Source organism: Lathamus discolor, chromosome 3, assembly GCF_037157495.1.
Source record: "Lathamus discolor isolate bLatDis1 chromosome 3, bLatDis1.hap1, whole genome shotgun sequence".
Lineage (NCBI taxonomy): Eukaryota > Metazoa > Chordata > Aves > Psittaciformes > Psittacidae > Lathamus > Lathamus discolor.
Genome location: NC_088886.1, coordinates 139,045,387 through 139,058,718, shown reverse-complemented (window position 1 = coordinate 139,058,718; position 13,332 = coordinate 139,045,387). Strand labels below are relative to the sequence as shown.

The 13,332-nt window shown below is 38.1% G+C and overlaps 1 protein-coding gene across 1 annotated transcript in view; it reads right to left on the bottom strand.

The window, feature by feature from the left end:
* Positions 1 to 13,332, bottom strand: part of CFAP58 (cilia and flagella associated protein 58) — a 63,586-nt gene that overhangs the window by 39,754 nt on the left and 10,500 nt on the right. The window contains exons 4-9 of the mRNA XM_065670709.1: positions 13,056 to 13,212; positions 10,443 to 10,637; positions 8,125 to 8,262; positions 5,464 to 5,623; positions 3,686 to 3,768; positions 2,355 to 2,546 (exon numbers count right to left, since the gene is read on the bottom strand). Of these exons, the coding sequence (XP_065526781.1) occupies positions 2,355 to 2,546; positions 3,686 to 3,768; positions 5,464 to 5,623; positions 8,125 to 8,262; positions 10,443 to 10,637; positions 13,056 to 13,212 (925 nt within the window). The remainder of the gene's footprint in view (positions 1 to 2,354; positions 2,547 to 3,685; positions 3,769 to 5,463; positions 5,624 to 8,124; positions 8,263 to 10,442; positions 10,638 to 13,055; positions 13,213 to 13,332) is intronic.

The following is a 13,332-nucleotide window of genomic DNA, read 5'->3' as shown; positions in this document are numbered from 1 at the left end:
TCTTACCTTTGTTTAACCACTCCTAGAAGCACTGCCATGGTCTTAACGATGTGCCTGCTGCGCATTAGATTTCCCAAAGATTATGTGAATTTGAAAAAAGAAATATGGGGTTGGTTGGTTGTTGGTTTTGGTTTTTTTTTTAATAATTTTCCTAGCTATGTTGTTAAACTGTAAAACTGAATTTTGAAAATGGCTTTTTTTTTTTTTTTCTTAAAAAATCCAACACTTTACGGCTAGTTTCGCAACGTCTCATAAGGCGCAATTTAGGGAACACTTCAGGTGAAACTGAAGGCTGTACTTCACTGCTTCCTTTTCAGCAGCCTAAACCTTCCACAGGGAAACTAAGATTTCATACTCTAAGTATTTTAATTAAAAAAAGAAATAATCTACTAACACTAGCAGCTCAGTAATACAGGCTACACAGCAAACAGCAAAGAGACAGATTTTGTGCTGACTAATCTCAAAGGATATTCAACAAGTGACACTGGCTTAAAAATTATACAAATGAGTGGTCAGCCAGGCCAATAATTAGAAGAGCAAATCTAGCATGAATTTACACCACTGAACTATTTTGCTGTTGTTGATATAACTTTGCTGACTCTGTTCATCAGTTACTAAATAGTAAATGGTAATTTTAAAAGAGGAATTCTGCAGCTCGATAGATTCTGTCATGCTGTAAATAACCAGACAGCTTTCAGAGCCAGCATGGGTCTGTCTGCCTTGCAGGAGTTCCAAGAAGTCTTTGGACTTAGACCAATTTGGCTCTTTACCAGCCCTTACACAATTCAGAAGGTATGCAGAGAGCTTCTTTAGAGATGGCTTGACGGTAAAAGGTGACAGAAGAGCCTTTACTGGTCATATGATTACTGCCCATCAGAAGCTCATTCCCCGCCATTTGTGAAATTGCTCCTGTGGTTTTGCCACAGGTTCTCAAGCCTGCATAGGTCAAACAGTGAACCTAAATACTACCTAGTGGATATAATAATTCTGATCCTATGTCCTTCTGTCCTGTCTTATACTTCCAAACCATAATTTCATGTAGGGAACCACTGCAGGGAATAGACTATTGTCTCACATACTTTCATGCTCAGAAATCCTGCTGCTCTTCACCTGCAAGCTGAGTCAGGAATTGCCCCTTCAGTGAACCACAGAAGCATGCAAGTCCTTCAGAAACTTGCAGTCACAATGCAGGCATCATTATATGAACAGCACATGTGCCATAATCCATTTACTGAGAATCTGCCTTATAATAAGTGACAGAAAATTTGCACCCAAAGTGGAAGAGAAAAGAAAAAGCAAGCAAACATCTGTCATTTTCACCCTCAAAATACTGCAAGCAACCTTAATCAGAATTGAAAGCAAGAGCCTTGTAGTTCTGAGTGTTATGAATTACTCCCTCGCCCTATTTTACAATGTTCTTAACTCATATCTGTACTGTTAGAAATGCACTATGAGGGAAAGATGCAAATATGACTTTGCCACAAAGACAAATCTCATTTTCATGGAATATTATTCTGAGGAAATGACAAAAGGTAATCCAGACAAGGGAGTATATACCATTCAAAAAAAATGATTTAAAAGCCGCCAGTCACATGTTAAAAAGGATCATTTTAACTTGAAGAGATAGCAAATAACTTCTGAACTGAAACAGCTTGAAAGCTAATCCCAGTAAATCAATGAGTTTTTTGGAGGGCCCTTCAATGTGATCTTCAGCAATTAATGGAACATGTTACAACCATGTTCTGAAGTATACCATCAGGAATAAAGTTGTACATAATAATGCGTAGAAGGCAAGACAAATTTTATGCAGTGTTTCTCTGCAGCTGTTTCTGGAAGACTTTTGGTTTGCAGACTAGCTTGAACATGTTCAGATGCTTTCACGTAATGGGAGTAATCCTTCAGAATGTTGTCTCTTACAAAGGTGCCAAGCATAGTCATCTCTCACTGGCCTCAACAGTATGCAGGATAAGGTCCTTTGCAGATAAGACAGAAAAATCAAAGAATAATTTCCAACTGCGTATGAGAGTTTCAATTGTAGGATTTGGTTATAGGAAGTCAGAGGCCTTGCTTTGAACTCCAGTTCTACTTTAATTTCCCAAATGATCACTGAATAAGAGAAATACATTGTTGTAACTCCAAGCCTCTCATAGAATACGCACCCCTTGATGTTGTTCGCCCAGGAAGATTGAAAGAGCAGCAGGCAATATGCACTGACAAGAAGAAATCTTTGTCAACAACGTGAAGACCACTGATCTAAGCTTCCTGCCACTGGCATGTTAGGAAATGAATATAGCATCTTTACAGTTCTGAGAGTAAGACAGGAAAGAACCACTTGCACAAAAATCTGTTCATACCTTCTGTTTGAGCTCATTGGTTTCACTGATGAAAGAATCTCTCTCCCTCTCTAATTGGTAAATAATCTTCCTTTGTTTCTGAGCTTCAGTCTTATAATTTTGGATTTCACTTTCCAAGTTCCTCTTTGACTGTTCATGGAGCTTCACCAGATTCGTCTGCTTCTGAGTGGCACTGGTGGCCTTGACCAAGTTCTACAGGGAACACAAAATAATGACTCTTGAGCTGAAAAGGCAACACTACCACCACTATGGCAAAAATATGCCATATGATCACGGACTTCGCAATGTCATTACCCCTTAGCTAATTTGTTCAGTTGAAATACTTGAACCTCAAATCTGATTTTAAAAACTACCCATCTCTAACAGAGCTGCTAAATAGTGCTTTTTCTGATTTGAAGTTAAAACACTAGTGTCTGCATTACAACAAAAAGTGGATAGGATTGTTTACAAGTGGATATAACTAATGACTGGAAAAACCTTACCAGCTTTGAGGCATTTAGGTTGTAAAGCATGCCAACAGCCAGAAAAATAAATAATAAAGGCAAATACCCTTCCTTCTCATGTCCTAAATAGCAAGTTCAAAATGGAAATTAACCAAGCTTGGGTTAAAATTATGCATAAGGATTAAACAGAGAATACTGAAATATTTATAAAATCAGCATTCTGGTCCCACTTAAAAATTTACTTTCCCTACACAAAACGTTACTTGCCAAATGTGAACCTCTGCTAGAGTTGAGACCCACGACAGCGAATCTATATAAAGTAAAGCACCTCAGAAATCATCTTTTAGCACTGAATGTACTAGATTACACTTCAGGAATGCCCATAAACATGAGATGCTACCCTGCAGTACAAGATTCTTGGGCTGATGGAAAATGATCAGTATGAGAAATGGACCTAAAAGCAAGGATTGTCATTAACATAGCCTGCCAAGCTGCTACGTGGTGCATCAACATTTTGGGTTGCTCTTTTACTAGCAAAGACTTAGTTTGCCGAAAATGAATATTAAACTTCATATGCTTCAGAGTGTAAAAGTGCAGACGTAATGAACTCTGGATATCAAATAATGGATTTGCAATACAGGTGAACATATGTAGCATTTTTTAACTCCCTAACAGTTTGTATGTTAGAACTTAGAAATCTTTTGTGCATTTATGGGTACGCTATTTCAATGGATAGGAAAGAAACAGTGTGAGCATCTGCTTAAGAAAATCTGAGGTTTTTACTCAACATTGTTTATTCTACAACATTTATGAGCTGCTGTGTTTAAACCAGAGGTATTTCATTCTCAAGCTGGGATTTGTTTATCAGTATTACCAATGCAAGCTCACCTTGCTTAGCATATCTCTTTCCCTCACAAGCTCCTCTATAGCTTTCTTGTCAATATCAGCCTGCTTTTTGGCAGTCTCCAACTCTAGAAAAAAGAAGAAAAGAGACTAAATCCTGGGTTCAACCTGTGCAGCTGTTAAAAATAAAGAAACAACTTAGTGGACTTCTTAAAAAGCTTCAAGCTTACATGAACTGTTCAACTACTTATGACCAGGTTTTACAACCTCAGGCTTCAGCTAATAATGTTGATATTTATTTGGTACTTAAAAGAACTCAGGCACAGTAATTAATGGTATGAGGACTTATTAGATTTAAATTTTCAAACCAATATACCAAAAAGAAGTGTATATTTAGAAACCATGGAGAACACAGAAAATCAGAGCCTTTTAAGAAGCATCAATTTGAGCATTCAAAAATTGAGGTGCTTTCAAAAGCAGGGACTTTGAGAATTATCCTAATACCTCTATATGAAATCCAGTTCTCCTTTGAGGCAGTTGAAGTCTGTTGGCTTCAGTGGAGTTAAAACTACCTGCTATGGGTCAAGATTAACACCAGAAATATACTATTGAAAAGATGTTAAAAACTGGAGACATGATTTCACTACATTTTTAAATTAATTAAAACCTGCTACACCAACACTGCAAGTCAGGAAATGCAGTACATTGGAGTGATGGGTGAAATACATTACTAGTAGCCATTCTCAGGCATTCCAGTACAGATTTGAATTTCCTAAGTTCCTCTCTGCTTTCTAGCACAGCTCATGACCTTAAGCAGTGCTAGCACAATACTTGTGGGAAAGCTCTTCCACCCTCGCAGAGATGCATGAAAACCAGACATAAATTTCCATAAATACAGTTACACGTGAGGATTCATATCTCATACATGCAATCTCTTCAGAACATAAGCTAGAAACAAACAAGGGAAGGGAGAGGCATTTATGCCTGTATGTATCAACTCAAACTAGATGAAATTTATAGCAAAGTAGTTTTTTCCACCCAAAAAGTCCCAACAACTCTAATATTTTGCAAACTTCATAATATAACTTCAGGGGGAAAAAAGCACAAAACTGGGGTTTTTTTTTCTGAAAAATCACTTTGTAAATGCACCTGTATTTCAAAGCATATTTGATTTTGAAATGTATTTGCGCTTTAATGTTTAAAAAGAGGTGGTTTTAAATGCTAAAAAAATACAAGAAAGTTGGTTTTAAAAGCTGAACAAAATATTTTATTAGACCCATTTGTTCCAAAACATCCATTTGGCAAAAATGTTTCAAGTTCCTTCTTAAAGCTTTCCAGATATGCCAGCAAGTCAAAGTCAATACTTAGACAGCTGTAGCATCCACACTGACCAGCTGAAGTCCTGAACATACCAGAACTAAGCTCATCGGCTCACTTGCAGAAATTCACTTCCAGGCTGTAACTATTCAGCGGAATCAAAGGAGCGAAAAAAACCATGTCCTAACAATATCTGCTTTCATTAAGTTGTAAGATTGCTCCTCTCACAGGTCAGTTTAGGAGCAATGAAACTGCATTGGGGATGACATGGCACCAACTGGAACATCACAAAGTTCAGTTATGCCTGTTGTATGTCCACCCCACATATGCTACATTATGAAAATTCAATAAATCTACAAGGCTCTTCAAATGCTGCTATAGATTCCAAACGTTATTTATACAGTCTTATACTAGACACTAAAAGAGCATAATCCTAAGAGGACAACATACCCCAAATAAATAAATTACAAATCACAAGACAGATCCACCCATCAGTTAGAACATACCTTTCTCCAGTCCAGATATTTGATTTTTTAGGGTGTTTCTCTCATGTGATGCATCAAGTTTTTGTTCCTCTGCAGCACGCAGCTTGCTCTGGAGAATCTCTCTGGTTTTGCTCAGCTTTGAAATTTCAAGGCGCATCTGAGTCACTTCCTCATCTCTGGCCTACAGAGCAGCAATAAAGGGGAGAGAATGCCTCTACAGAAAGAAAACGCCTCTGTACTTGGCATATACTTATTCCTTTAAATTCAGGAAGCAAAGGCATAAGTGCCATGGGTCACCTGAGAGAAAGTAATTAGCTAGTTTAACAATATTAAAAATAATTTATAGCAAAGCCAGCTAGGACAAGGAAAATTATAATCAAATCTTATGCTTTAGGGCTAAAGATGATCAATAAGGAATCCTCAGCTGCAAACCTTGCACAGCACTACCCTATTAGTCCCGCAGATTAAACATGGGCAGCTCTAATTTCCTTTGAAGTATCAGGGACAGTGACTGTGATGAGAAAGATATCTGTAGTGTGATCTCATCGCATGTCCCTAATAGCAAGTATCTGTTATCCCTATCTCACAGAATCACAGAATCACAGAATCCCAAGGGTTGGAAGGGACCTCAAAAGATCATCTAGTCCAACCCCCCCACAAGAAGAGGGTAACCTACAGTACATCACACAGGAACTTGTCCAGGCGGGCCTTGAGTATCTCCAGTGTAGGAGACTCCACAACCCCTCTGGGCAACCTGTTCCAGTGCTCTGTCACTCTTACAGTAAAGAAGTTCTTCCTGATGTTAACGTGGAACTTCCTATGCTCCAGTTTACACCCATTGCCCCTTGTCCTATCACTGGATATCACTGAAAAAAGCCTAGCTCCATCATCCTGACACCTACCCTTTACATATTTGTAAACATTGATGAGGTCACCCCTCAGTCTCTTTTATAACCTATGGCTTTGTTGTGGTTTAACCCAGGACAGGCTTTTAAAAAAAGCAAAATGCAGAGTTCAACTCATCTGCTGTACAGAGGGGAAAATAATCAATCAAAACACTGCATAACTAGTTACCAGGAAACACAACCAATAATTGCAAGAGAAATTAGTATATTTCCTTTTAAGAAGTAAATATAACTTCCTCATACAATTTAGTGCCACTGTTAGGTTTTGCAGCCATCACAGACTACAGTGTTCCACTTCCAGCCTCAGCTACTGACCCTGTGAGATGCTGAATCCTACTGTGTGAGCATCCTCTGGGAGAGTGTGAATGTCTTCAGTTCTTACTAACAATAACCTTGAACACACGTATGAGTACTTTCATGGTTCAGTGAACATCACAGTGGAGGCACTCAGCATGATGCAGGATGGAACTGCAAGCACAACAGCTATAAAAAGGGTGTCTCAGATCATGACTGGGGCTTGTAGAAGTTTTAGCAATTGGCTTAATTAGTCACTACTCAGTAAGTTCTATTTTGTTTTGTTCCCAGAATTCCATCTGCATGATTCTACAAGTTCTATCAACTTTTCTTGATGTTAGGATAAGATCATAGAATCAAAATCTTCCTTTAGACACTCTAGAGCCTCAAATGTAAGTCACAATTGAACACATTGCTTGTGAAGTTTTAAACAGTGATGGTATTGCCAGAAGCAATGTTAAAATCAAATAACCTGGAAAAGACAGCAATTTGGTTTTCAAATAGGTAAAAAAAAAATCCTTCAGTCTGCCTAACAAAATACAACAGAAAACAAGCTCCTACCATACAGTCCATTGAGGATCAGAATCATCTGTGGTTTAACCTGTCAGTGGTTAGTTTTTTAGTTTTCATCATTTTGACTAACAGTTCCCTTTTTATTTAGTGGAATTGATTACACTTGACTAAACCTTGCTAAGATAATTATTCTCTACCTGAATGTTTAGTGTTTTAATCCCAATGATAATACAAAATTCAAGGTACAGTAGACTGAGTAATAACATCTAACACACATTACCCTTTCTCAAAGGGTAATCAAAGTACCCTAAAAAGCATATGCAGGAATCATTTAATCCTTCCCCAGATGAAACTCACCTGCTTCTGAGTGGTACAAAACAACTGTTAAACAATGTAAATTCAGGCAAGAAAACAATTTATATCAGCAAGTAAACACCATCTTAGTTACATATATTTCATTTTCCGAACTGATACTGGGGAAGGGGGAATTTCAGTGTTGGAAGCAACTCCCTTCAATAGAAGTTATCTAGGAAACTGTCATTACAATTTCTTAAGATTTGACAAGGTTTTTGGCAACATTCAGATTATGTTAATCACTGTAAGCAAGAAATTGCTTTTATCTGTAGATCTCACAATCAAAATAACCATCATGCTTGTTCAAAGTACCATGCATCCTTTATGAACACAATGTACTGAGTGGCTTGGTTTATGTGTTTTATGAAACACAGCTCCTCCAGCAGGATGGGTACTCCACTGTCAGGTGACAGGGTTGGAGGCATGGTACTGCCACCGAAAGAATGGCATCCAGTGATAGCCAGATCTATTCCTAGAAACTCCTTAGCTGATATTTTCTCCAAAACTATCCATAGGGAGCTACCAGTACAAGAACTGAGGTCATCCCTGTCCCAGGCAGTAAGATTGCCATCAGAGCAACACAGTTGATAGCATGCATGCACCTTCTGGTACTTACTTTCAGTTCTGCTGTCTTCTGCTGCATGTTCTTCATCACCTCTTCAAACATCACATTGTGCTGCTCAGTCTCTTGTATGAGCTTACTATTTCTCATATGTAGTTGCTCAAGTTCCTTACCAGCTTTTTCATTCAAGAGCTGTTAGATTAAAGAACAATCATAGTAATTCTTTATAATCTCATTACAATATCTATATATACACGAAGACAGAACTTTCCATCTCCCGAGGAGATAAAGCCTGCTACAGACTGTTAGATGCTTAAAAACCACTCTTAATTGCTGATGAAATTACTAATGCAAAATATGATACATGCTCATATTGACTACAGGAAATGATAATTTCTAATAAATAACACAGCCAGTGTCATTTCAAAATTTTCTTTCTAGGAGGGAAAAAATAAGAAAAACATTTAGCAGGTCTCTCTTGCAGGTGGTAGATAAATATTTTACTTCTTGTTAGGCATTTGGCAAGCACCACGTAACACAACGTGCTACACATAATTGCTGAAAACGAGGATGAGATTTAAATTACTTCAATCAGCAGAAGGCAGGGAAGTTCTGTTTCTTAGCAAGCAAATCCTACATTAATATGCTGATTACATTTCTCTGGGTACATGGTTTGCTGAGACCAGGACACAGCCATTTTCTTCTCTAATTTGTCATCAGTCAAAAGCCTGCAACAGCAGTTTCGTGGTCTGTGTGGAGAACATATACTTCAATACTGGAGCTGCAGTCTTGTCTTCTGCTTTATGGGACTTCCCCTAACAAATATTACTCTATAAGTGAGGAAAGAAAAAGCATCATATTTTTCACTTCAAGCATTAATGTGTGATAAACTCGTGAAGTCAATATATACTATGCCCTTACAAACATTCAAAGAAGTGGAATCTCCCTCTTTTGAACTCATACAGAAGCAAAGATAAGTTCCTTCTTATCAAAAACAAGCAATATTGTTTCTTGTGTTGTAAATGTTAGGATAACACTGTGTTTCAGGTGACTTTTTATTGAGGTTTGTCCATGGGTCAGATGAAGTCCATAGTAGCTGTATCAAACCATTTCACTGTCGTGCAAGCAAGCCAACTACCATTCAGTTGAGAAACAGCAACCCAATGACATTGCAATAGCTGAGTCACCTTCCCTCACAGATCTCTAGCTCATGCACAGCTGGATACCCTGTGTTTCGGACAGACTTTTTGAAAAAGACAATGCAGGGCATCCACAGACACCTTCATGCCAGCACAAGTAACAAAGACAGCGCAAAGCCTGATTAATTAGCCTGGACGCAGCACTTTATGTGAATTATTGGTTTCCAGGATAGCTTGGACAATTGAATTCCCCTAAAATCTGCAGTTAGAAAGGTTGAAAGGGACTATAAAGAAGAGGAAGAAAGGAACAGAACCATGAAATGTAGGTATCCTATTTTTAAAAAATGTGATTTCCTGGCAGATCATGGAGCTGCCCTCAAAAGCTGCATCAAATGAGTGATATTCAGAGAAAAAATCAAGTCTTCTCTGTACCTCTTTATGTGAACTATTTTACTAGGATTCTCTGTTGACAAAAAATTGTCACAGGCATCTACCTTCACAAATTCAGGTACCTGAAGGGGAAAAAAGCTATAAAAGTAATAAATTTACAAGATACACACAACTCCCAAAGAAGTTTCCCTTGAGGTAGGACTAGTTTACAGTGATGAGATCTCTCCTGCCATTTACCGAAATTGCTTCTCTGAGACTTTCTTAAAGTCAGGGGAAATGGACTGAAAACCTTGAAATTCAAACACTTGAAGAACACTATGTTAGGGCATTTCCAGATAAAGTTTTTAGAAACAGAATGGAGAAAATCAATCAAAAAGGTTTACGAAGACAGCTCTCTGCCCTTTCACAGAAAGTCTTCCACAAGCTTGAGAGGCAGATAAAAATTATTGTGACAGAGAAGAAAGAAGGGGTTGGAGGTAAAATGACTTTTTTACTAATGCCACTACAGTCAATCAGTGGCAAAACTAGCAATACACATCAGAAATTCCACCTGGCAGTCTCTTGTTACTACCATTAGACTGTCTCATTTGATGTGATCTTTCCAAAATGATGTCTTACAATATCATTGTGATCCACTACGGATTTCTGTGAGCAAATCTATCTGAAATCTGTCAGCAAGCTTTACATATTTATTTATTAGTAAATTAATATTTACATTAAAATAATTATTTGTTAAAATTTATTGACTTAAATTAATATCCCTCCCTCTCCCTTCAGGAAATTCCATTTTCTTCTTATTTTAGCAGCTTAGACCTGACACATACAGTGTACCATGTACCCTACCTTCTGCTCTTTTAGGTTCTGTTCCATTTTCAGTTGTTCCTCTTTATTCCTCTGTATATCTTGCTGTAAATTCTTTATCTCAGTTTGCTTATCATCCATTTCAGCTAGAAGATTTTTCAGCTCCTTCTCTAATCTTTCCTTTTTTCGAGCCTCTCGTGTTACCTCATTCTGTTGCACCTGGATGTCTTGCTGCAGCTGTAACAACAGACAAGATGAGGGTTTTAAGTTCTGCAGCCTTTTATTCCGGAAAACAAGGCCTCTCACCTCTCCTTTTACTGTGCTTAGTTTTGAAAACAACAGCTTCTGTATTACTGTACCCACTACTCCATGTAATATGCCATATCTTCTCAGAAGAAAATATGTTCTCTAGGGGTTGAACAGAATATCCTGCATGAGGGAACCTATTCACTGATGACAAAAATTAATTAAGCATCAGTCAGTTCAACTACACAGAAGGGTCTGACACAATTCAGGCAAAAAAGCATTCTTCTGGACATGTATTTTCAGTTATAAGTTACTGGTAAAGTTGTACTTTCTGAATGCAGCATTAAAACTAATTAGGGCTTCATATTGTACTGCAAGGATTTTTATTTTTCTGTCTCACCAGCAGAAACACTTATTATACTGATATTTAAAGAAAGAGAGAGATGTCAGACCAGTGTTCATTTTCACAACTGGTCTTAGTCTTCTGTTCTCAAAGTTCCTCTGTGGGAACTTTGAAAGAGGAGCTTCCTTTCATATTTAATAGACTGTCTTGTGACACTTGCTCTCTCCCTCCCCAAAAATGTGATGGAGCAGAATCAGCAGAGAGGAGACACAGGGGGTTGATCCACATGGAAATTTTCAGTTCAGCCAGGAACCAGCAATTGTAAGATGTTCATTGCTTGAAGTTTCCTCTCCTTCTGTGCCCACAGATGAAAAGTTGCCAGAACAGACAGGGTCTTTGATAGGATCTTCAGAAAGACATTGTCATTTAAGCAGTCTGAAGTGGAGAATAATTTCTCCAGAACTGGGAGAATGGGGGGTAGTTACAAATACTGTACCAATCCTGTAAATTTAAGGGCTGATAAAGTGAATATCAGAAGATTAAAGCTGGCAAGATTCAGTAAGTTTTGATGGGAGTTTCAATCCTCTCTCTTTTCTCCCATGCCCACAGTTCTGTCAGAAAAGCAAAGATTTATGTTGTCTTGTAATACACTCCCAGCCACCTGCTTTAGAAACAGATGCTGTGCACAAAACATAAACTGATCATTACTTTCCTATCTGTGATTAATAAAACCCTGTAAATTAAATATTTCTTTTCTTCTCTGTTCTTTAAGTGTTCTTTTCTGCTTTTCCTTTCTCCTGTTGTCTTGCTCCAGCCCGTATTTACATTCTCCTTTAAATTCTCTTATTCTTCATTATTTTGCTTTTATATTTTGTGTATCAATCAGAGTTCTTCATCCCATCTTCCATGCTTTTCTACTTTCTTTCCACTCAGTGGCCATCCTATTGATCCTCAGTCTTCTGTATCTCTAGCTGCTATATGCATTTAAAGGAAGCTGTACAGATTGATCACTAAAGTAGAACTGTCTGCTCAGATGGTCAGAAAAACAGAAAACCTAACTTAAAAAGGAAACAAAAAAGTAAAGCTGAGATGGAATATAGAGACCTCATAGCAGCCTTCCAGCATCGGAAGGGGGCCTACGAGAATGCTTGGGAGGGACTCTTCATTAGGGACTGTAGCAATAGGACAATGAGTAACAGGTTCAAACTTAAACAGGGAAGTTTAGGTTAGATATAAAGAAGTTCTTTACTGTAAGGGTGGTGAGGCACTGGAATGGGTTGCCCAAGGAAGCTGCGAATGATCCATCCCTGGCAGTGTTCAAGGCCAGGCTGGACAGGGCTCGGGTGACACAGTTTACTGTGAAGCATCTCTGCCTATGGCAGGGGGTTGAAACTAGATGATCTTAAGGTCCTTTCCAACCCTAACTATTCTGTGATTCTACGACTCTATAATATGACTGCTCCCTACAGGCAGTGGTGATGTGAAAAATTATTTAAGCGGAAAAACAGTAGGCAGGAATCAGTGTGAAGAACAAAGGAGGTCTCTAACCATTAGAAAAGTGATGTTGGAGAAAGCTTCCCACAAAAAAAGTAGGGGAAGCTTAATTAATTCAAAGGTTAATTAGCTTTGAAGTCAGAATTTGATACATTCTTAAAAAGGATGGTATGGTGACCACTGCCAACAACAAAGAATCTACGATCTCTACTTCAGGTCTACATTCTAAATGGTTCTTTGGAAGCATAAGGATTTACAATGCAGAAAAAAAAACCAACATCTCCAGTACAAAAGATATATATGATTCAGGCAAAGGAAGCTTGGCCTCATTCAGGCTATTGGGAAGTTATGGAAGAAGATGGTCTATGACATTACACTTTGCAAAGGACATAGCCTAGAAGTAGAGAAAAAACATAAAAATCGTTCACAATAGACTCCTTTCTGAGCACTCCTGAAAATGTTTGAGATGTGAAAGAACAGGTAGTAGCAAACTAGTCAATGGAGACCAATTGCAAGCATGGAGAATGGTTCAGGATAAAGTCTAGAGTTACCACCTGGTGATCTGTACTGACCTGCTTAATAGATTGATCTGCCTCAGTTTTTGCCTTCTCTGTAGCCTGCTGCTGTTCTGTGGCTTGAGTTAGACTTTGACGTAACTCCACAACTTCTGACAACAGTTGGTCTCGCTCCTTTGTTATGTCTTCTTTAGATTTTAGCAAATCCCAGATACTGGAAGCAAGAAAATAACAGTCAAGCAGTGTCACAGGCCATTTCTGTTCTTCCTGCTATGCCAGAGCAAGCTCTTTTGCGAGAAACAGGAGTTTTAAAGTTATTTGTTTCATTTTAAAC